The sequence below is a fragment of the Myotis myotis genome, unplaced genomic scaffold (assembly GCF_014108235.1).
Source record: "Myotis myotis isolate mMyoMyo1 unplaced genomic scaffold, mMyoMyo1.p scaffold_m19_p_10, whole genome shotgun sequence".
Classification (NCBI taxonomy): Eukaryota; Metazoa; Chordata; class Mammalia; order Chiroptera; family Vespertilionidae; genus Myotis; species Myotis myotis.
The window spans coordinates 46,202,018-46,226,783 of NW_023416314.1; the positions used below are offsets into that span (position 1 = coordinate 46,202,018).

The window sequence follows — 24,766 nt, forward strand, 5'->3', positions numbered from 1 at the left end:
AACAACTACCAGTAAGTCATCAGCCAGATAAGTGAGCATAAAATAAGACAGTAGCATATTACAGTTGAGGATGCACTGATAATGGAAGGAAGAAGCAGTAGCTGACAGGAGTCCAAGCTATAAACACAGACTAGTTTATCTCAGCTTTCTGATTTCTTAAGAACAGTAGCCTACAACCCTTCAAAGCTGGGTAAAGAGTTCATAATTTCAGTCCAAGTTAATGAATCTATGTTTGTAGTGGTGGCCATGCGTCAATAAGAAACCTCATTTGAGCCTTAGCTGGTTTGGCTCAGTGGAGAGAGCATTGGCCTGTGGACTGAAGGGTCCTGGGTTTGATTCCGGTCAGGGGCATGTGCCCGGGTTGCGGGCTGGATCCCCAGTGAGGGGTGTGCAGGAGGCAGCTGATCAATGATTCTCTCTCATCATTGATGTTTCTTTCTCTCCCTCTCCCTTCCTCTCTGAAATCAATAAAAATATGTTTTTACGAAAGAAACTACATTTGATTTGCAATGCCATTTAACAAAGATGTCCTAGAATCAAACAATTTTGGCATTAGAAATGACTTTGTAGTTAGTTCTCCTTATCTAACACTGAAATCTCTCATAATATTGCTAGAAAATGATCATTCCACCTTGCACTTTCAGTGAAAGAGAATTCAGAAGACAGTCCATTTAATTGTGCTAAATACTTGTATCTTTATACTCCTCTGAGCCTTTGCTTTTCCTTCTGCAAAACTGTGAAAAATTCTACCTTCTTTGTGAGGGTTAGTGTAGTCCCTGTTTTATAGCAGATGCTTCCCTCCAATGGAGTCAGGATATGCCTCTCTACAACCTCCACCTATTGGAAATGCTTGCCTTCTCGTGCCAAACACTTTCCACATGACAGCTCTGAAGACAATAATCATGTTGCCATTATCCTTTTCTGGATGCTTCACATATTATACACCTGTGCCTGTCTTATAAATGACATCTCCACACACAGTCCTTAATACTTCTACATACAGAATATATAATCAACTGAAAACACTAACACATGAATTTTTCTTAATCCAGGTTCTCCTCCACTGTGCAAATGCAATAAATTTAAAGAATGAAAGTCAGAATATATTTTTAACCTCATTAAAACTTAATTTTGTTGATTTCATCATATTATATTGATTCTGTCCCTCATTGCTTAAGAGTTAGGTTGGGTAAGTCTTTTTACATTTTTAATCTTTAGAATAAATGGACAAAAATAAGACAAAACCTTTTGAGGTGGAATGATAGTATCATCTGAGTAGCAATAGAACCACAATTCTAGACTGTAATAACTACTGACATAGTTAAAGAATATTTCTTGTTGCCCAGCTGGTGTGGCTCAGTGGTTGAGCATCAACTTATGAACCAGGAGGTCATGGTTCAATTCCTGGTCAGGGCACATGCCATAGTGGCCGGCTTGATCCCCAGTGTAGGATGTGCAAGAGGCAGCCAATCAATGGTTCTCTCTCATCATTGATGTTTCTATCTCTCCCTCTCTCTTCCTCTCTGAAATCAATAAAAATATATTTAAAAATAATTATTGTTAACTATTTAAACATACAGTATGTTTAAATATTTAAAATATTAACACTTTAAGGTAAGTTTTATCATCTGTAAAGTGCATTTATTTGGCATGTCATTTAGACATGGCTTTAGCTATATATTAAGGTTCATTAAACCCTTCCTCTTCCCAAACCACTTCAATTTGTTTGAACTAAACAAATACAGTGGAATCTCAGTTCTCAAACTCAATTCCTTCCAGAAGGCTGTTTGAGAAGCGATTTGTTCAAAAATTGAATTAGTTTTTCCTCTAGAAATAATGTAAATTGATTTAATCCGTTCCAGACCCCCAAATGATTCCCTATTTTAACCTTTCTTATATACCTAATGTACTGTTTAATCTATAAATAATCACTTCTTTTCTTACATTTATTGAACCACCCTCTACTAGCCTGAAACGAATCACTTTTAGCATTCGGTCCAGGGATGTCTTTCAGGTCGGCATACAGCATCCCTGCTTGTTCATGTATCACAGCCTCCAAAATGGCTGTCACTGGCTCACTGCTTTTTGTTTATCTAAATCAACAACAGCTTTTCAGCCTCTTCAATTGCCTGTGATTATTGTTTCTTTCACACTTTAGCAACATCAGCACTCTTGATGGCCTCTATGTTTTAAAATTGTGCTAATCTTTGATTTCACCAGCAACAAAAGCATTCTCTCTTTAGTTTGTTGCCTGAGAGCAGCTTTTTGTCATGCTGAGGTATCAGCTTGAAAGCGTTGTCAGTTTGAAAACTGAGACATTTTTTTCTGTGAACAACTTGGGTGAGATGGGAGACTTTCGAGAAACGAGGTTTGATTGTATTTCATTTTCTAGAAGGAAGTGTTCTCATGCTGCTGAGCCACCATAAAAGATTGTGAAGGAATTAAAGCTGTGAGGGAACACCATATGCCAACCACTTTACAGGGATTGTCTCATTTGATTCTGTAAAGTTAGTATTATTATCACTTGTTTTATAGATTACAAAACCAAGCTCAGAGAGGTCCACTAATTTGCCCAAGGGCATACAGGCAGTAAGAGGGAGAGCTGAAGGGGCAGTAGCAATAGAGGAAATGAGAGCAACAAAGCCTAGTGTTCAGAAGACCCTATGAGACAAACACCCATGCAATTAGGCTGTTCCCAGGTTCCCCCACCTTCCAGGGCCCCGACAGACAGACATTTTATCAGACAAGCACACAGAGGGGAAGATTTCACTTTATTGTTAATTATGTCAATTTCACAAATAAACCCAACACAGCCAGAAACACTGAGCAGATAAAGTGCTAATGCAGAGGCCTGCAAACAGAAGGAGGGAGGAATCCAGTTCGTCTCCTCCATGTCCCCAACCTGGAAAGATTTTTCTATCACACAGAGTGAGGATAGCTGACATACCAAGCAATCCATTCTATAGACACTTTGAGCTAAGGGATAGAAAATCTTACCAGGTGGGATCTGTGCAGGGCAAGGAAATAGAAAAGTCAGAAAACATTTATTCCACAAGTAAGTCAGGCATAGAAATACCAAATGACAAAAACAATATTTTCTAAACTTTCTGTATTTGAGATGGACACCTAATAAGGAAGGAGAGGGGTACCAGTTCTACAGGGTTACTTCTCGCTACTGCCTGTCTTCAGAACTGTGACCCAGGTAGACTCTTCCAACACCCTCAATCAGAGGCGCCAGAGAGAATATTCTAGGATTCTGGGAAGAACTGACCTTACCTGCCTACCTTACCAGCCCCCCAAAAGTAAACCCAGTGCTCCCTAATGAATATCAAGGAGATATGGGCTACCAGAGTAATCAACTTGGCAGCACTTAAAGATTAATGAAGCTCAAGATTCCTCATAATTGTCATTAGATATTTTAAGTTACCACTATCAAGCCTGAGTTTTAAAGCGCAATTATTTGATTAGTAAATTCAAATGATTTGACTGCATTGAGATTATGATACCCTACGCTTAAACTAACCCAACTATTTATATTTCAAAATAGAAAACCACTGACTGATTCTCAGAGGCCAAAAAGATCACTAAAGGTTGTCTGATCATCCCCCTGATGTCACAGAATCCTGGACTCAAAGAGCCAGAATCAGTCGCATCTTTCCCTGAGAATTCCTGGTCTACTGGTCCACAAGGAATCCATATAAGGTAAAGGAGGCCAAGGAACTTCCAACATGCCTCACTTGTGGCCAAGAGTCAACGCTCATAGTGAAATTTTCAACTAGGGAAGGAGGGGTGAAGCATTTCAACTCAGTTCTAGGACCAGAAGCAGGCCAAAGTGCTGCTATGGTAGGTAGGGGAGGAGAGTAGAGAGACTTCAATGGAAAGGCACAAGGCCCCCTAGGTAAGACAATGGGGAGGACTGGAGGGGGCATTGAAGGCTGGTAACCTGAGATCACCCCTGCTGAGCTTCGAATGTGACCTCCTCTACTATGGCTACACTTGGTTTTTCATCCCACTTCCTCCATAGGGGCTGATAAGAAGGGGGCCTGAGGATGACCCCATGATAACTGGCTGCAGCTGTTCAAGTGGAAGTCACCAACTTTCTAGTCTTTAGGGAGTTTCTGTAAAGCTAAAAACATTCAGAGTTCCAAAGAGTTGTTTGGTAGGGACAGCAGTTGAACACTAAATGAGATTGTTGGTGGGACCTGGCAAAGTTCAAAGTAGGATCCATTAAGTACTCTGGGAACTAATGCTATGAATCAAGGGTAGAACTGGGATTCTCCTGAAGAGATACTCACAGCTGGCTATTTTTCTGACTTCTCCAGGTACCTCCATGACCAAACTGAAGAGGAAATTCCACTATAGGTATCTGTGTGCCCAAGATGACACCCCCAACAAAGAGTTTTGAGAAATCCCTGTGATCTTCAACTCTTTGAGAGGGGCCAGGAAATATTGGGCAGTCAGAAAAAGTTGTCCTTAATACTGCCAGCTCTCCCTTCTCGCCCCCCCACCCCCGCCCTGCCTCTTTCCTCATACCAGGACAGAGCCGAAGAGTTCCCAACCCTCAACACCCTGCCTGAAGTTTCATCCTGACCATCTCAGAAAGATTTCCCTATGTAGGCCTTCCCACCAACTGACTCTACCTAGTACTCCCTTCTATTCTGGACCTGCTCTGGGTCTTCTTTACCTACTCCCATTCTCAGCTACTTGAGTCCATGGCAGACAAAGATCCAGAGTCTATACAGAGATAGGGATTGGAATTTGGGAATATTAATGTCTAACAAAGATGACCAGATTATTTACTGAAGCCTTCAATTCCATCCCAGAGAGTAATTAATGTTCTTCTGTCTGTGGTTCCTTCTCCTCCTCCCCTCCAAAAAGTTCCACATGAAAGACCATCTCATTGATCTTTGTACCCTCAGCTTTTAGGTGCTAAGATAAGGGCCTAAAAGAGTCCATTTGGGTCAGGGGACTTTTAGTGGGCTTAGCACACAGGAAGGAGATCTACCCAGATCCTCCTTGCATCCATCCCCAAAGCATACTCTTTCCCTCCCCTACCTTTTTTACAAACCCTCATTTCTTCATCTTCCTCTCAAGGCTTGAATACAAATGAAGCAGTAAGGGAGAATGAACATAGCCTTGGCTTATCAGGTCTCAGTTCTAGGTCCCTTCTGCCACTGACTCAGTATATGAGCTTAGGCAATTCACTTGCCTCTCTGGAACTTTAGATTATGTCTCTGGGCTCTTTTAGATTTCAGATCTATCCATACTTGAGAAACCAATGAATGAGTTAGAATATTAATTCTGAGACATAGGCATCCTGCACCTCTCTGAAACAGCTGAAAGGAGATAAAGGTCAGGTTCCTGTTTATTATACGTTTTGGCTATAGGAAAAGAAGCAAGTGTACTTATACAGAAACAGGACCTGGCAGCTCTTATACTTGACAAATTAAAGCAAATTCCTGTAAGAAGCATAAAAATAGGCCACAAGTGAGACCCGGCAGTGTCAAAAAGGTCTAGAAATCAAGTGATCAAAGGAGTAAAAAACAATGGCTATAATCAGACAAGATCTCTAAGCACAGGCTAAAGTCTAGAGAGGTCTGGGTGGGAAGGAGCCCTGGAGCTTCTATTAGAGAAAAGGACTTGGTCCACAGCAAGTTGCTACTGCATTTGGTTCAAACCCAGTTTCCTCAATCTGTCAACCTGGTGTGTGTGCATATGCTGCAGGCTGTAGTTATGCTTCTGAAGTGCTGAAATGAGAAAGAAACAGAAGAAATTATACCAAATTCAAGGAAGTTAGGAAGGCAAGTACAAATGTAGTTTAAAAGCTACTAATTTCCCCCACCACTCCGTGCAATATCATCACTGCTCATTCTGAAATGTGAGCTAGAGAGTTGTGTAAGATGGTGAAATCTGGGGGTGGGGAGGGATGTATCTGTGGTATGACTGAAGGTCAAAGGCAGGACACAACCCAGTATCCTGTATGGGAAATCCCCTGGTTAATGGCAAATCGATTTGACTTGATCTGACCCATTTAGACACTCACTTGTCTTCATTCAAAGAAACTGTCTCCACAAAAGGGATTTCTTCTTTGTCTGTTTTCCCCATGATCAGCTGGTGCTTATCCAAGTTTATGATGCACTGAAAACAAAGGAGAGTCACTGTTAGTGATCTCACTTTGGAGGTATCCATATATGATGACCCCTGCCTGGCCAGCATGGCTCAGTGGTTGAGCATCAACCTATGAACCAGGAGGTCATGGTTTGATTCCCAGTCAGGGCACATGCCTGGATTGTAGGCTCAATCCCCAGTGGAGGGCATGCAGGAGGTAGCTGATCCATGATTTGCTCTCATCATTGATGTTTCTCTCTCTCTCTCTCTTTCCCTTCCTCTCTGAAAAAAAAAATGACCCCTGCCTCAGAAAGAAAGTGTCAAAGGGAAAGTAGAATCAATCCTACCTTCAAAGATCGGAGAGTCTGGAGACCAAGGGATAAGTTCTTCTCATTGTCCTCTAATAAAAAATAATTAAAATTCAACCATTTTCATACTGGTTTAGAAGTCAGCCTTATCACCATTAGGTTCTATCCATCCAATCAACCAACCATCCACCTGTCCATCCATCCAATAAACATCTGTTGCATCCATCTAATAAATATCTGTTGTTCATCTACTTAATTTTCCCTGATTATTATAGTTAAAAGGTGATAGAACTAATATTCAAACTCAAGTCTTTTTAACCAAGAGTCAGACTCAGGTACTTTTAACTTTAAATAAAAACCAGGAACTTATAAGTAGTCTAGAATAGAGTACATGACAGAAAGAATGAGATGGTGGGAAGTTATCAAGGGATTTATGGCAAAGGAGTAAGAGGATCTTGCCCTCTACCTCAAACTAGCTCATGGAAATCTCTGAAGGACCCTTTTCACTGGCACAAAAAATGTTTGTGTCTTGCCTCCCCTTTTTTTAAGAGTAATTCTCACCTTGCCTTGAATGTAGCCCAGGGTCCAACTGGTACTATGGGAGGCAAAAATTGGGACAAGGTCTATAGTACAGAAACGTGAAAACCTGGGATTTTGAAGAAGTCAGTATTTACAGGCATGAGATCTCATGTGGGTTTAGAAGTAGGGAGAGGATTTACATTAGGATCCATAGATCAGGTCCCCAATTCTACTCACCAACCACCGCTGCTGGGCAGTCCAGGCAAAGGGAGCCCAGTGTGATCACTAGGTGCTCAATCTGCCCCACTACTTTCAGATGTCGGGGTAGAGACAGCTTCTCTCCTTCATGCTTGTGAGATTTGACATGCTCCTTGAGTCTGCACCAGAGGAGAAGATACCAGAGGTTTCTGACGGAATCTGGCAATGTCTACCTTCTCACCCGTAGTCGGAATATTCCAAGGATTTCCTGGGATTAATTTACCAAGAAAGTGCTAGCCAGCCTATGCTTCTTGTTTCAGCACTTTGTCCTAAACATGCCAGGGGATATAAAGAAAACTAAAGACTCATTTCCTGTTCTCAAAGAGATACGCCACTGTGTACATTGATAGAAATAAGAGTTGACTCACTCAGAGAATCTATTCTGCATCCTAACATTGCACCTGTGTGCAAGTTTAGCTAACATGTCCTTTTACCCATCTGTGGATAACAGATCCCAGAGAGGGAAAGTCAATTCTACTTTTAGAAGATACTCTTTTCAATGTCTAATTTTCTCTATGTCTTTTTCATGTCAGTCTACCCTCATCAGTTAGTCTTAGGCTCTAAGTTTAATGTCAGTAAGTGCATTGATATTGATATCAGCAAGAAATATAATGGAGAAAATCCCAATTAATTTAACTTGTCTGTACAGAGGAAGAAGGAAAAAAACAGCACCAAGGTTTCACAGTTATGTAATGTGATTGGAACAGCTAGCACCCGAGCTATTATGGGTTGGTGGATAAATACTTAATTATGGGCTTTTTGTGCCAGTACTTTTGCTTTACTCCATTTCCTATCCTTTGGTGTTATAACCCATCCAAAAGAAAAATAAGTGCAGTTTTACAGATGGTTATTAATTCGTCTGGAATCATGGCAGTCTGCTACCTAATTATGCACAAGGACATGATTAGTCTTTCTGGAACCATCATGGTGCAGTATGTCTCATCTCTTCACCACATTAAAAAGCTCAGGATTCTTCCCACGAGAGCACTTGTGTCCTGAACTCCCCCCACTACCCTGTATGTATAAAACCCATAGAGGCTGCTTCAGAGAGTCACATGATGGTGAGGGCTGAGGACAGAGTAGAAACAAGATGAAACAGGTCATGTAGCAGAGGTCACTGATTACACAAATTAAGTTTTGTGCAAGCCCTACCTAAGAAGATGGACATCTTGAAAGTTGTTTAAAATGTGCCATTATATCTACTCTAGTGATTGTTTCAATGCCATATCTACTCTAGTGATTTGGGCTAAGAGATGACTTATTGTACTTAGGGATACAGAAGTGGAGAAGAATGTTGGGTTGATCCTCCTAATTTTGGGCCCATCAGGTACTTTGGAGGAAAGAGAAGGAAGGAGAAATGAAAGTACAGATGGAGTGAAAAGGAAGAAGAATACATCTGTCAAAGAACTGAAGACAGCCGAAACCGGTTTGGCTCAGTGGATAGAGCGTCGGCCTGCGGACTGAAAGGTCCCAGGTTCGATTCCGGTCAAGGGCATGTACCTTGGTTGCGGGCATATCCCCAGTAGGGGGTGTGCAGGAGGCAGCTGATCGATGTTTCTCTCTCATCGATGTTTCTAACTCTCTATCTCTCTCCCTTCCTCTCTGTAAAAAATCAATAAAATATATTAAAAAAAAAAAAAAAAAAAGAACTGAAGACATTCAATTCTGAGAAGTGTCTGCCCCTCACACCCAATACTCAGCAAGCTCAGCAGTAAGATCTCATATTATATTTTTCACAGAGAGAAAAGGCACTAAGAGACTATTGGTTAAATTACCCCGATGATGGTTCAGGCCTGGCAGCAATAGCAGTCCTATTCTAAGTTCAGTTTGATGCTTTTTGGGACAGGCAGTGTCACCTTCAGAAGGACTCTGAGTTAAGCTAAAGCCAACCACATTCCCTGCTTTTATTCATCAGGCCTAATCTGTTGTCTGGGCAGGTCACAAATTAGCAACAGGATATGGCACACAATAAACCGAGAATCTCACATTCTCTCCAGAGCTCGCATGTCTTTCTCAAAACTTAATAGGTGGGAGTTAATGGAAAGTCTGAGGCCTGCCTGGCTCAGTGAATTCTCTGAGATCCCTCACTCTGTCCCGCTACTAAGGACTGGTTCCAGCTGATATTTGAGCTCTGCACACTTCTCTTGGAGCCTCTGTGGAGACCCTCACCATCTCTAACCTCAAAATAGACTCAGGCAGAATGACTAGCATCTGAATTCCACCCAGTACAAGTAGCTACTTACCCCAGTCTATACACACAGGCTGAAGAGATGAGATTATATTGACAGCCTGTGTCAATCAGGGCTTTCACGTCCTTTCCAGCGCACTGTGGAGAGGAAACATACTGTTCAATAGGAGCAAGGGAAGGGAGACCCAGACAGCAAGCCGCAGATGTTGTGTGAAAGGCAGGTTTGGGGAGAATCCTCACAATTATGGGTTTGTAGTGTCCCATCTTTACCCACTGCTAAGTCTCCTTTGAGGGGCTCTTTTTCCTGCTCAATCTAGAGATGACAGAAGATCCCAAAGGACTTTGGGTTTTTCATTCTATATATCAAGTAACGTGTGTGTGTGTGTGTGTGTGTGTGTGTGTGTGTGTGAGTGAGTGACATAGCCCTTTGCAAATCTGATGAGTGTTTTGGTCCTTTTTCCCATAAAGATGCACACACATACAAAATACTGCACACACTTTCTGTCTTGCATGGAGTGCCCTCCTTGAAACTCATTTATGAATCCCATGATATGACCCATACTCTACAATTTGGAGGTGAGAGACCCATTTCTGATTATAACGAGCCCAAATCCTACTCGCCAGCAAACCCTGGAAAAGCTGTTCTCAGAACATTACCTGGCAAGAAACCAAAATCATGTCATCATCCTCAGACTTCTTCAGTCCCTCAGACTTAGCCTGATTGAGTTTGTTGGTCTTGGAGGTCCATGGGACACGACTGCTTCGGAGCTTAGACAGGTTGGTTTCCATGAGGCGCCTCTGCAGAATGTTATGCGGTTGCTTGAGGAACAGAAAGCAGAGGCTTCTTAATGACAGGTCATTTCCCCTTCCCCCACTGTCCCCCAGGTGCTGCTGACATAATGCAGGAGCCTCACATAACTGAGCTCTACCTCTGCTTCTTAGGTAGTCTTCCTTCAAGTAGGGACTGCCTTGGTACGGTCAGAGCAGGTACTATAAACCAATTTGCAAGTAGGCCACTTTGAATGAAAGAGCCAGGTGGACACTGAAAGGTGGGGATGGAGCCAATGAATATTCTGAGGCTAAAGAGAACTGAAGGACCCTTGTGATTTGGACTTCCTGGGCCTACTGCCTTCCCACCCCTTACAAGGGCATTTCAAGAGAGGAGTGGCCTTAGTCTATGTGGAATAGGTGTATCTTCCAGGGGACTGACAGAAGGGGCAGCTTATTTCTACAGGCCGGAGAAACCCACGAGCACTGGATTCAGAAGCTCCGCCTATTTCTATTTCAAGTCTCACTCCCTTTCAGTCTTATGTTTTGGACCCAGATGTATACATATGCCTTAGTGGCCTGAGGGCTGAGTGAGTCACCCATGGGTGGATCGGGTGGGAAGACAGGAATTCAGACCTGCTGAGCAAACCTCTCAGGAGACACACTTTGGAATGTGGCAGAACCCACAGGAATCATCCTTACTGACATCCCCTGAATCTCCAGGAGTAAAGGACAGCTCCTGCCATATGCTTGTCATCCATGCCCGTCTCTTCAATGGGCCAAAAAGTGTGAGTATACAAGGGGCAGAGACTGACCAAGAAGCGGGGGACTTAACTTGACCTTGTATCTGTGTCAGGATACCGAATGTTAGAAAGCAGAGTGAGGATTGTGATTTCGAATCTGCTCTTTGATTGAGCTTAGGAGAGTCCCCAGGGCAGATATATCCATTCTCTACTGCTTCTACCCACAGTGGCCTCTAGAAAGTATAAGCTACCTCTTGATAAGAAGTTGTTTGACCTGAGAAACTTCTACACAAAGCATCTTATTCCCAGTTTATATTAACATTCGAAATCCCTCAAAGTTTAGCTTCTAACCCTAAGCTTCTATGTAACACATACCAGGTAGCACTCCAGTTCTCGGGGGAAGAGAGTCATTCTTAGAAGCCCAGAGCCTAGAGCTTTTCCCAGGGAAGGGGGAAGAACAGGAGAAGGTCTTCATTTTCCACCACCTTACAGATTTCTGAGGAAGAATGGAGTCAGAGCCATGACTCACTGTAACCCTGCTGAGGTGAAGAAACATATTCCCGAAATACACTGATTCTTGGCAAAGCAGATTCTAAATTAGTATTCTTGAGAAAAGGAGAGAAAGACACTTTAAAGAAAATGAGCTTCTTAACTTGATAAGGAGCCAGAGGAAGTGCTAACTCTGTCAGGTTTCCTGATGTGCCATTGGGAGAATGCTTTGCTCCCCCAAAGAAACAGAAACTCTTCATTCTTATTTCTCTCATTAATAAGCCTGGATGCCTAACGTAAGTCACACTACAGCAGGGTGTTTGTTTCTGTCAGGTCCAACTCAGAAAGTTTGGGGCTTTTCTTCTACATCGTTTTGCTGACCACTTTATCTGGTTACTCTTTTCTGTTGTTGTTAATCCTCACCCGAGGATTTGTTTTCCATTGAATTTTAGAGAGAGTGGAAGGGAGGTAGGCAGGGAGAGGGAGAGGGAGAGGGAGAGGGAGAGGGAGAGGGAGAGGGAGAGGGAGAGGGAGAGGGAGAGGGAGAGGGAATGATGTGAGAGAGACACATCGATTGGTTGTCTCCCGCACGTGCCCTGATGCTCCAACCACTGAGCAACACTGGCCAGGGCTATCTGGTTACTCTTTTTTTTAAATTTTTTTTTTTTTTTATTGCTTAAAGTATTACAAAGAGTATTACATATGTCTCCTTCTTTTTATCTGGTTACTCTTAATCTTGCAGAGGAGTCTAATCACCACTGGATAGATAAGGTAAATGAGGAAATCACTTTCTTTGAAGTCATCTCTCTTTTGAATTTTCCTCCCTTCCTACTGGACCCTTCCTCCACAGGCTATAAAACATACTCAAAGTTCTCATGTATTGGGGAGAAAACCTCAGATCCTGCCTCCTCAACTCTATACCCCTCTCTAATCACACCCTTGTCGTGAGAGGTCTTTTTAAAGAAAAGCTAAAATCACTATATCTAGTTCCTGATACCTATAATTTCTTTAATGAGTTACTTTTGAATTCATAGCACCAATAATGACTTCCTAATTTCCAAATCTGATATTTTCAGCCTTCATTTTACTTGACTGCTCTAGGGCATTTAGCCCTGCTGACTATAGTCAGTCCTCCATACCCACAGGCTTTGAATCCACCGATTCAACTAACTGTGGACTGAAAATAATCAGGGGAAAAACACCTCAGGAAGTTCCAAAGAGCAAACCTTGAATGAATCAAGAGATATGTAGGGATACCCAGATGTAGCCTGTATACATATGCTACCCCATTTTATTTAAGGGACTAAATCCGTGAATTTTAGTATTGACGGGGGTGGGGTGGTGGTGGTGGTGGTGGTGGCTGGAACCAATCTACCATGGATACTGAGGGGTGACTATTCCTTTATTTGTCCCTTTCTTTAGTAACCAAAGAAGGTTCAAACACAATACATGCTCCATGTAAAATATTCATACATCACTGAAGTACATAAAATTAAAAGGGAAAGGCTCCCCAACTTCTCAACACCCTTCCAGTTCCACTCCCTATAAATAACAACCATTAAATTTAGCAATCTATTATTAAATTTTTTTATTGATTTCAGAGAGGAATGGAGAGGGAGAGAGAGGTAGAAACATCAATGATGAGAGAGAATCATTGATCGATTATCTCCTGCACATCCTACACTAGGGATCAAGCCCGCAACCCAGGCATGTGCCCAGACCGGAAATTGAACCATGACCTCCTGGTTCATAGGTAGATGCTCAACCACTGAATCACACCAGCCAGGCAGAAGTCTATTCTTTTCAAAAATCTAATACAGTTACAAGCACACACAGAAATAAGATCATCCTATAACACTGTTCTAAAATGTTCTGTTTTTGTTTAACATATGAAAGGTATTTTTCTGTCAGTACATATAATTCTATTCATTCATTTTCATAACTAAAAGTATTCATAGTATAATTCGAGAGTTGAAAATTCACAGTGAATAAACCCGTATAAACCTCCAAGATGTGTTTCTGTGGTCATTTTTATTATGCCTACATGTTTTCAATGACAGTATAACTACACATTTACTTCTGCTCTGAACCGAAATGTTACTAAAATGATTGATAGTTTAGGAATAAGAAAGGCCTAAAACTAGAATAACAAAAAGAACAGTAAATAAAATGATGAAGAGAGAGATGCTGACAAAATTTTGGAATCTGGAAAGTAGACAGAAAAGTGGTATGTGAACTAGACTAGAGAAAGCTAAGTGTGTCATACCATTCTACTTCACAGAAGGCTAGAATGTTAAGACTGCCAGTTGCTCATCAAAACCCATCTTTTCTTCTTCTTGCTGGGCAGATACCTAGCTTATGCTTCCCAGCCTTCCCTGTAGTTGGGCATGCGCATATGACTGAGTTCTAGCAAACAGAATGTGGGTGTAAGTGACATGCACCACTTCTAGACCTGGCCCATAAAAATCTGTGCACACTCCTCCATATTCTTTTCCTCTTCTGACTGGCTGGAATGGAGATGACCTCTACGGTAACCTTCTTGGAGATCACATGTTGAAGACAAAAGAGTCACTGTCAGCATGGGTCTCTAAATGACTATAAAGGAGGGCTGTCTTACTGACTTTTCCACTGGTACTGCTACTTAAGAAAAAATAAGCTATTATGTTTCAGCTATTATATTATTTTGGGGTCTAGCTGTAAAAGCATTTTTCCTCCTCAAACTAAAATACTGGAAAGGCTGTGGAGTTAGAGGTATTAGAACCTCTACAGTTGGAGGGTACAATTAAGGTTGGAAACAGATTAGGGTAAAGTCTGCATAAGACTCCCACTTGGCCCAGACAACTGGGAAGAACACCAAAAGTTTATTCTTTATTAAGAGTAAATAAAAAGACTCTGTTTGGTAGATAGTTTGGCTAGGCTAGAAATTATGCACTGTCAGATTTATAAAACAACTACAAGTGAAGATGGCGTAGCATACTAAGCCAGAACTGAGGGATATAAGTTCAAAGACTGAAAGGGCCCACAATGAGCCTGGCATAATGAAAGAAAAAGATCCACACCAAGATTTCACATCACTATGAGTTTCTAGAATATCATAGATGACAAAGTTTCTAAAAGCTTCCAAAAAGAAAAGGATGATACAAATACAAAGAATTAGGAACCATCCATTGGCGTAGGACTGCTCAATGGTAATAATGGAAACTAAAAGACAATGAAAAACCTGGCAGTACATAATTTCTAAACCCAGTCAAACTATCAATCAAGATTCAGCAGGTAGTTCCCATACGTTCTCAAGAAGCTACTGAAGGATATGCTCCACCAAAGTGAGGGAAACCAACGAATAAGGAAAGAAAGCATAGGATTCAAGAAATAAAAGATCCAATAGAGAAGACAGGCAAAGGAAATTCTGAGAATGGTGTTGAAGGAAAAGTTGAGGATACAGGTTGTATAACAGGTCTTGAGAGCAACCAGTCTAAAATGAAATAGGAAGATAGAGAGCTCCAGGAAGAATGTCTCCAAGAAATTTTTTTTTTTTTAAAAGGGCCTGCTAGATCACCTTCAGTTTTAAGGCATTTGAAGTAGATTTAAATTTTACATAGAAAATTAAGTAAATTGGCCTAGCTGGTTTGGCTCAGTGGTGAGCCTGGTTTGGCCTGCGGACTGAAAGGACCCAGTTTCGATTTTGGTCAAGGGCACATGCCTAGGTTATGGGCTCAATCCCCAGTAGGGGGTGTGCAGGAGGCACCCAATCAATGATTCTCTCTCATCATTGATGTTTCTATCTCTCTCTAACTCTGCCTTCCTTTCTAAAAATCAATAAAAATAATTTTTTTAAAAAAGGACTATGTTTTTTAAAAAAGAAAATGAAGTAAGTAAATGACTAGGGAATTAGTAATCTTGAAAAAAAACTAATATGTATATGAGAAAGGAAACAATTATAACACACTAGAAGCCAGTGCACGAATTCGTGCATGGGTGGGGTCTGGCCAGCCCGCCCCATGGGGCCAATCAGGGGAGGGGCCGCAGCAGTTGGCTGGCTGGCCCTGCCCCCTGGTTGAACACCCAGTTGAACTCCCAGTCAAGGCGACAATTGGCATATTAGCCTTTTATTATATAGGATTATTTGACTCAAATGTGAATAATCCTATATAATAAAACCCTAATATGCAAATCAACTGAACAGTGAAATGACCAGTTGCTATGATGTGCACTGACCACCAGGGGGCAGACGCTCAATGCAGGAGCTGCCCCCTGGTGGTCAGCACGCTCCCACAGGAGGAGTGCCACTCAGCGGGAAGCCGGGCTCACAGCTGGCAAGCACAGTGGTGGTAAGGAGCGAGGGGTCCCGGACTGCAAGGGGGATGTCCACCTGCTGGCTTAGGCCCGCTCCCTGGCCTAAGCCAGTAGGCAGCCACCCCTCAAGGGGTACTGGACTGGGAGAGTGCGCAGGCCAGGCTGAGGGAACCCCCGCCACCCAGTGCACAAAATTTTGTGCACCAGGCCTCTAGTATGAACATAATCATGATAATGTAAGCAGTAAATGCTGATTTAAACCAAAAACAGTTATTTAACATAATATAAATATAAAAGGACAGGAAATCAATAGATAATGATAAAAATCAATAAATCAAAAAGATGTTTATTTGCTTGTTTACTATTTCATTCCCCCAACTAGAGTGTTAATTCCACAAGGGCAGGGATCTTGATTTCCTTGATCAAAGCCATATCCCCAACTCTTGACTTAGTAATGAAGAAATAAATCTCCATCCTTGACTTCTTCAAAAAGCTTTTCTTGATTAACATCATCTAGTTCTTTCTTTCAGAGTCCCTTTAGTTCTTGCACATTGTTACATAGTTTGTTCTACTTGAGTTTCCACTCCTTGATTGTTGCTTTGTAAGTTTGCTTATGTGGTTTATTTTAATGTTTGTTGAAATACTGGCTTCCCAAGGGCTGTCATCTACATTCCTGATTTCCTTCAAGATACACACTAGCATTAGCTAGCAGGTGCTGCAGGGACTCTGATGGCCTTTTGGACATAATTCTCAAGTCATCCTCCTGACATGAATCCTTCTTTTATGCTTTAACTAAATAAGGCAACTACTAACCTAAGCAGTTCCTGATTCCCCACTGTTCCTGAAACGTAGCTGCTAAATCCTAACCAGGGTTTAGACATCTAAATTCTAACCAGGAAAGCTCAAATGTGCTGCCTCCATCACCATTTGGAGCTTCTGAAGGAAATGGGGCTCTGTGGGCAGTGCTGTTTTCTGGGTGGAAATAGTTGAGGTTCCTAAATCTGGCACACAGTCTGCTTAAAGCTCTTCTAATCAGGTTGTAGAACAGGAAGGAAAGTGAGGTGAAAGAAAATAGATTATACTGCAGGATGCCACACAATCATGAATTGAGCAAGAACTTCTAAGACTACTTTCTCAATTCCTTTACCTATGCTGCACCAAACCCACACAGAAACAAACTAATGGGATTTTGTGGTTCACAGAATGGACCAGACTAAAACATAGGGAGGATGACAGAAATCTGCCTTTTATGTAGCACTTACTCAGTTTCTAGCTAGCAATAGAACCATAATTACAACCAGTTAGAGACAGGGGTCAGCAAATACAGTCCACAAACCAAATCCAGTCTGCTGCCCATTTCTATAAATAAAGGTTTATTGGAATACAACCAATCCTACTCATAAACTGCCTGTGGCTGCTTTTGCACAACAATAGCAAAGTTGAGCAGTTGAGACAGAGACTGTTCAGCCTGTAAAGCAAAGAAAAAAAAAAAAGTTACTATCTGGTCCTTTACAGAAAAAGGTTGTCAACACCTGACTTAGAGTTGTAGTTAAAAATATATGCTTTGGAGTCAGACAGAGCTGAGTTCAAGTTAGTAAGTACCTTGTACTTTTGTGAGGATTAAATGACATAATATGAAGCACTCAAATGTTAGTAAGTGTATATACATTAAATTCTTGCTCAGCCTAAAATTGAAGCTGCTTACCACTCACTATTTTTCCCTAAAAGAGCATGAAATCACATTATTTTTATCATATACAGTTTATAGGTAAACATGGACTCCTGATTGACTCTCACTTCAAGCCCAAAATACATGTCTCTATCTGACCTTGGAAATCTAAAAGGGCACTAATATCTATGCCTTCTCTTCTTTGTTTACAAGCTAAATATACAACATATGACCCATTCTACCCCGTGGGAATATAGACAGGCTGGCCTTGGGTTTGCAGTTGCTCAAAGACACATGGGCACCTACATAAGGCAGGCTGTCACATTGCCCCAGGCATTCTGTGTTCTCTTCGCCTTTGCCTTGTGCTCCAACAGACACATTATTTCAAAGAGAACAGCTTGATTCCTGATTGTTCCCTGCTTGTGGATTGGTCTGAGATAGTCGTTTCTCAGCTGCCATAGCAGACTGTATTTTTGTTAGAAAGGATTCACATATAGGCAGGGAATTGGACTAGATAACCTGTAAGTAAGTTCTTACTCTGAGGTTCTATATATAGGGCACACTCTGGAGACAGCCTCCTCTCCATACCATCTCACAGTCAATTTACTCACCAGGGAATGATGATGCTATAATCACATGCTGGTCTGATTACAATTGTCACACCAGGCCATTCTCATCCCTTCTTCCCCTGACCTCCTCTGGCTCTTAGTGACTATAACATCGTGGCAACCAGCACAGGCTTCCAGGTGATGTTCCTTCTCTTCTTGTGAACTGTCTACGCCACAATTATACTTGAATAACTAATAGAAATCCCAAACTTAACTTGTTAAAAAATCAAATTCCTGATTCTTTTTCCCTATCCCTAACCTGCTCCTCCTAGTCTCACCCATTTCAGTAATGACAATTTTATTCTTCCAATTGCTAGATCAAAAACCTTGAGGTCATTCTTGACTACTCTTTCTTTCAGACCCTTAATCCAATCCATCAAGTAAACTTGTCAGTTCTGCCTTCAAAATATATCCAGAACCTGATCTTTTTTTGGTCCCCTTCACTGCCATCACACTGCTGTGAGCCACCTTCATCTTTCACTTATCAGTCTCCTGGCTTCTACTCTTACCCCTCTACAGCCTAATCCACACAGTAATCTGAGTAATATTTTTATAAAAGAAGTCATGTCATGTTACCCCTCTGCCCAAAGTCTTATACTGGTTTACCAAATTGGATTAAAAGCCAAATATCTGGAAAATGACCTATAAGTACTCTGGCCTCCACTACCTCTCTGATGTTATCTCCTATCACCCTCCCCATTGCTCACTTGCTCTGCTCAGAATGACCTTCTCAAATTCTTCAATTACATCAAGCACACTGATAATTCAGGCCTTTGCACTTGCTGTTTCTCCTGCCTAGAACATTCTTCCCCAAGATAATTTGCTAATTTCTTTCAGTATCTCCTAAAATGCAATCTTATCAGAGAGGCCTTCCCTAATCACCCTATATAAAGTAGCAAGGTTCCACTCTACCCTACCCTGGCCACTCACTGTACTCCCTATTCCCCTTACCCTGGTTTATTTTCTCCATAGCATCTATCAATTCTTATTCTTATTCTTTTTTTTAAATCCTCATCGGAGGATATGTTTCCTTTGATTTTAGAGAGAGTGGAAGAGAGAGGGAAAGACAGAAACATAGATGTGAAGGAAACACATCAATTGGTTGCCTCCTGCATGTGCCCTTACCAGGGCTCTGGTGGGGGAGGAGCCTGCAACTGAGGTATGAACCCTTGACCGGAATTGAACCGGACCCCTTCAGTCCACAGGCCAATGCTCTATCCACTGAGCCCAACTGGCTAGGACCTAGCAATTCTTGTTTGTTTGTTTTTATAGGTAAGAGATTTTTAATACATTTTATCAGAATTCAACATATGAAATATGCAGACATAAATTAAAAAGGAAATTTGAATAATTCAGTTAACGTACTTTATCTAAAAAACATGTGCTAATCTTCCTTACCCCAAAGCAGAAAATGCACACTCCTTTTTCTTCATCAAACTAAAAGTCTCCCATATACACAAAATGGTGAGGTACCAGGCCCACTGGGTCCACTTTTACTTGTTGTTATTTTCCTGACTTCTTCCCCCCCAAGAATGTATGTTCCATAAGGGCAGGAACTCTGTTTTGGTTCACTATTTTATCTTCAATGCCTATGTTATTGCCTAACATGTAATACATGTTTAATAAATATTGAGCAGAATAAATTAATCTGTTCTGTCCTTATTCCTAATGGTTAAACTCCCTGTAGAGAGAAATTTTGTTATTTTCTTCTTTGTGGTCTAGGAGCTAGCAAGTGTTCTGACCATAGCAAGTGTTCAAACAATGTTTGCTGTAATTAGGATGCAATCTTGGCTCTGAAAATCTTCAGTTTGTATCAGATCCTGCCATGATACTGGTATTTCATATTCCTTTTCCAAGGTACCAAAGTTCTTTGGTCCAAAACCTGCAGGATTATGGAGGTTTTGTGGCATTATGAATGATTAAACTATAGGGTACCACCCATGGCTGCTCTGACAGAGATTCTGATCAGGTAGATCAGATACTCAGGATACAGAGCTAGTCACTTCATGGTCTGTTGGCTTTGCTGTGGTCAATCATCCTTCCCCTGGCCTTCATTTCTAATTCTAGTGACTTCTGCTAAAACATTTGGCTATAAGCAGAATCAATCACAGACAGGAACACAAAACTCTATTGCTGGACAACTAAAGGATGGACTGATGGTCAATAATATTATAATATTGAAAAGATTGCACATTATCTTATGACGGACTGGTTTTAAAAAATTAAAAAGTCCTTATCTCAATGAGGAGATCATTTATGAGCCTGGTAGCTAAAACAAAAGAAACTCTAAGAGTGGAAGTTTTTTTGTTTTTTCTCCAATTTCATCAACTTTGAAAAAAAATAATAAACCAAATAAAATATTACTCATATCTCTGATGTTGGCTCTTAATCTCATACAGAAAAAAAACAGCACAAGATGAAAGGACAAACAAAATAAAAGATCCAGACATAAGAAATAAGTTAATTATGCAATTAATTTGCATAGCAGACTTTGTATCAGCCAACTACACACAATAGGAATAGGGCAAAGGCACATCCCTGGGCCAAGAGAACAAGACCACATTTGATTGCCAATGGGTACTCTTTGCCAATCCAAAAAAAGTTGGCAGGCTAGTATCAAGTAGCAAAAATTACAGAAACAGCTTCACAAATGGTAGATAATTCAGAAAACCCAGCAATGTCATTCTAATATAGGTCACTAGTAGGAGAAAAAACAATCTTCTCACTGGCACCTACCCCAGAGTCAATTCAAACTAATCTGTTTCCCTCCCTACCTCTCTCTCTGGTGCATCCCCTCCCTATTCTTGTCCTCCTCTTGAGTTTGTACCATATGCCTATTTAATCAATTTTGGCATCCTCAAAATTTCACCTCAATGTGAGAAAACGGTCAACACTGGTCTATACTACCAGAGACAGCCATAGAATGAAGTGAAAAAGTACTTCTAAGGTTACTCTAAGATCCTATTGAGGCCGCAAAATCAGTTCCAGGAGAGATTAAGCATGCCACCTCACCCCAGTACTCACAGTTCTCCTAACCCTACCACAGCTGGCCTGGCTGTGATCTGTTCTAGCTCTTCAGTGCGATTATTTGCACATTAAAGGTGTGAGAACAGTGAGAGAGGAATATGAATTCCATGGCAATGGGGAGGGGGGAGGTGGGAGAGGGGGCAGGAAGTGTGAACCATGGTTCAGAGTCTCACAGTAAACGGCTATGTGTTACCTCCCTGGCAGTAACCTGCTTTTTGAGGATGCTTCCTTCTTCCTGCCTACTGACTGTGTTCTATGCTATCAGCTTCTGTGTGGTTCAATTGAGACAGACTGGAGTCGGAAAGACAGATGGAATTCTTCCTACACAGGATGAAACAGTAGAAGGAATGCTGGCAGAAGGATGGGGAGGTGGTTTCTCAGGGATAGGAAACTCCTTGACAGCTCAAGACAACCAAACGTCAATCATATCTTAAATCCAGGCTGAAGGGAAGAAAAATATTCCACATTTTCCTTCTTTTCCTAATACTTCCTTCTTTGTTGGATCCTGCGGCTTCCAGGAGCTAGGATGATTTTGGCCGGGAGGTAAGAAGACCTGGACCTGATTTGCTAAATAAATCTAGACTTCTTTATAGTGAAAGAAGAGAAGAAAGAGTTATCATTTTTTCTAGGAATACATTTCAGTCACCACTCTGAGTGAGCATGAATCAGATTGACAATCCTGTGACTCGTGCAGGAAAAATACCTTTGAAAAAAACAGAGCAAGATAACTGGGTAGGCATCCCTGCATGTAAATAACTAAAAATGACTCAATCACAATGGGAGGGAGGACAAATCTGATATTGGTATCTGTCATTAGGGTTGTTTAAAAAGATAGATTCAGGAGCTCTGCCCTCAATAGTCATTCTTGGCTGGAAATGACAATTTCAGTGAACCAGGCTGACATGCCCCCCCCGCCCCCCCCCCCAATTAAACATCCCAAAAGCTCAAAAATACTGGAAAAATTATAGAGTGCCTATTTCATTTAAAAGACATTTAATCAATGCTCCATAAATTATTGCCCAGATGATTAAAATGGTCATGAAATCTAAGGAAACAAGTAAACTACAAGAAAACTCCGGATATAATTACAAAGCTAAACATACATTTGGCTCAGCCCCACTACAGTGACTGAAGAACGAGAATTAATTACAATTCTTTAAACTAGTAACCCTTAATCACCCATCCCCTTTCTATAGCTAGAGGGCAGCATGGTCTTTGAACCCAGACCTCCAGTCCTGGGGGTTCTCCTTAATGAGAAGAACAAGCCTGCTAGAAAAAGCCTGCGGCCAGGGCCAGGGTCAGAGCCAGGGCCAGGGCCAGGGCCAGCCCCAGCCCCAGCCCCAGCCCCAACCCCAGTCCCACCCTCAGCCCCAGCCCCAGCCCCAGCCTGAGCCCTAGCCCCAACCCCAGCCCCAGTCCCAACCCCAGTCCCACCCTCAGCCCCAGCCCCAGCCCCAGCCCCAGCCCCAGTCCCAGCCCCAGCCCCAGTCCCAGCCCCACACATTAGCTGGTCACTGAGACGTAGCAGCCCCGTTCCCATCTATTTGTTGGGGGGCGGGGGGAGGGGGTGAGGAGGAGAGGAGGAGGAGAGATGATTATGATGAAGAGATGTCTGTGGTTCGGGAAACCTTTATGTTTGTTCCATCCTCCTTTTCCTGTCACCTTTCGGGATGCAAGGTCAAAGGTAGGTAAGATCAAAATCAAACGGAGATTTTGCATAGGAGTAAGATGGAGTCCACAAAAGTCTCCTGGTATGGTGACTGCCAAGAAACCCCCTCCCACTCCGTCCCCTCCCCACGCCCACGAGGAGTCCCCTCTGTCTGGCTCGTAGACAGGCCACGCACCCACAGGGCTGCCCTGGCTGCAGGCTCAAGCCCCGCGCGATCCACACCCGTCCCGCGAATAATGCGACAGGAAGGCCACCGGGGGCCAGAAGGCAGGGCAGGGTCTTTTCTACTCGAGCAGACCCGCGGGGAGCAGGCAGAGCCGGGGGTTGGGGGTTGGGGGGGGGACGGGACCCTAAGGGACCTGGAGCGGGGGATGGATGGAGAGGAATCCAAACAGCAGCGAGTCAGAGGGCAGCGGCGGGCCGGCGGTGACTCAGTGAAAGCAGCGATGGGCGGGCCCGGGGACCCCGGGGCGCGCAGGTGGCGGCCGCCGCGCAGGGGGCTCACCGTGTCCTTGGACGAGCCCAGCTTCTTGAGGCCGTCCAGGGGCAGGAGGTCGGCCGAGTCCTTGTGCATGAACTGCACCGCCTGCTTCATCCGGCGCTGCTGCCGCAGCGACGCCGCCTCCCGCAGGTCCGTCTCCTTGCGGCCGCCCTCGGTCAGGAGCCCTGAGTAAAACATCGCTGAGGCTCCGCGGGCGCCGCTCCGGGCCCCCCGCCACCCGGTCCTCGAGCTCCGCCGGCGCCGCGAGCCGCGCGCCGCGCGCTTTATAGCCGAGCGTGACGTCACGGGGAGCAGCCAGTGCGCGCGCGGGGGCGGGGCCGGCACAGCGCCCCCCGCCGGCGCGGGCTCCCGGCCTCGACGTCTGCGGAGCATCCCCGTGCCAGCCCAGCTCCGGGGAAGAGCGGGCGAGGAGCGGCGCTGGCGGGACTGACCCGAAGCGCCAAGTGTCCACCCCGCCCTCCGGCTGTGGGTGCCCGCATCCCCTGGACCGGGATGGGGTGCGGGCCCCAAGCTGGAGCAGCGCCCCACACCCAGCCGCTGCTTACCCGTCCACGCAGTGGCCGAGCCCGGGATCACGGACAGCTGGGCCATGCCCCGCGTCCCGCCGTCCGCGCCGCTGCTCGGCTTCGCCAGTTGCCACCCCGCGTCTCCTCCCGAAGCCCCGCACCCACAGCCCGGGCCCGGGAGGACGCGCGCGCGGCGCACCCAGAAGCGGGGATCGCTCAGGATTTCTCTAACTTCAGGTCGGTCCCCACCCACCAAGCCACGTGACTGGGGAGGGGGCAGCCCCTGCAGGCCGGTTGGAGCTGGCCTTCCGGGGACCCTCCCTCCTGCTGGCACCCTCTGCCGGGGAAGCAGGGCGGGGCGGGAGCCTGGGGTGAGGAGAGGCGAGGGTCCCAGCCTCCGCGCGACTGCACGCTAGCGCGAGCCCTCCACCTGCTCTCTGGAACACCTGGCAGAAAAGCACGTTTGCTCGGCCAGCGCTAGGGCTTACCTCCCTCCAGCATGTTTCCAGTAGCAATTGGAACCCGTTTGTTTGTTGTTGTTGTTCGTGAATCATATCTCAGGCCATCTAATGCGGCCTTCGGGCATCCTGACTTCATGCAAACTACATTTCCACACTACGAACAGCCACTGCCCTCCCCCAGCCCATCTCACTGGAGCAGCCGTGAAGCAGAAAGATCTGCTCGCTGTAGAAACTGACAATAAAAGTGACAATAACGACATTTACTGAGTGTTTTACCATGTGCCAGGTATTGAAATAAATATTTAAAATGTAGTAGCTCACTGAATCTTGGCAACAGCTTATGTGGTAGTATGATCATTATCCCCATTTTGCAGCCAAATACCTGAGATCCTTTTTTTTTTTTTTAACCTGAGACCTCTTGACTGGTCTCCTGAATTTCGTGCCTTGGTCACCTTACAATTCCTTGCTTTCCACTGCCAGGGCAATCTTTTCAAACTACTACTGTGATCATCTCACCTCCCTGCTTAGATGACCTCAAAAGGCTTCCTGTTCCTCTTAAGATAAAGACCCACATTCTTGCCTGGTCTCCCCCTACCTGCTTCTCCACGCTGCACTTCAGCTTCAGGAGCCTTCTTCCAGTTCCTTCGAGG

At 43.6% G+C, this 24,766-nt stretch overlaps 1 protein-coding gene across 4 annotated transcripts; it reads right to left on the minus strand.

The window, feature by feature from the left end:
- Positions 1 to 2,752: 2,752 nt before the first annotated feature.
- On the minus strand, positions 2,753 to 24,766 carry NRIP3 (nuclear receptor interacting protein 3). 4 transcript variants are annotated; one of them, XM_036325301.1, is made up of 9 exons: positions 24,712 to 24,766; positions 24,144 to 24,348; positions 23,153 to 23,313; positions 10,039 to 10,200; positions 9,437 to 9,519; positions 7,173 to 7,312; positions 6,456 to 6,508; positions 6,044 to 6,138; positions 2,753 to 5,747 (listed from the first exon to the last, which is right to left on the minus strand). In XM_036325301.1, exons 2-9 carry the CDS (start codon positions 24,250 to 24,252, stop codon positions 5,732 to 5,734), a joined length of 819 nt encoding a protein of 272 aa, XP_036181194.1. In that variant the 5' UTR covers positions 24,253 to 24,348; positions 24,712 to 24,766; the 3' UTR covers positions 2,753 to 5,731. The 4 variants fall into 4 exon arrangements, with proteins under 4 accessions (XP_036181194.1, XP_036181196.1, XP_036181193.1 ...); XM_036325303.1 differs by lacking the exons at positions 24,144 to 24,348; positions 24,712 to 24,766 and adding an exon at positions 23,695 to 24,038; XM_036325300.1 differs by lacking the exons at positions 24,144 to 24,348; positions 24,712 to 24,766 and having other exon boundaries at positions 23,153 to 23,595.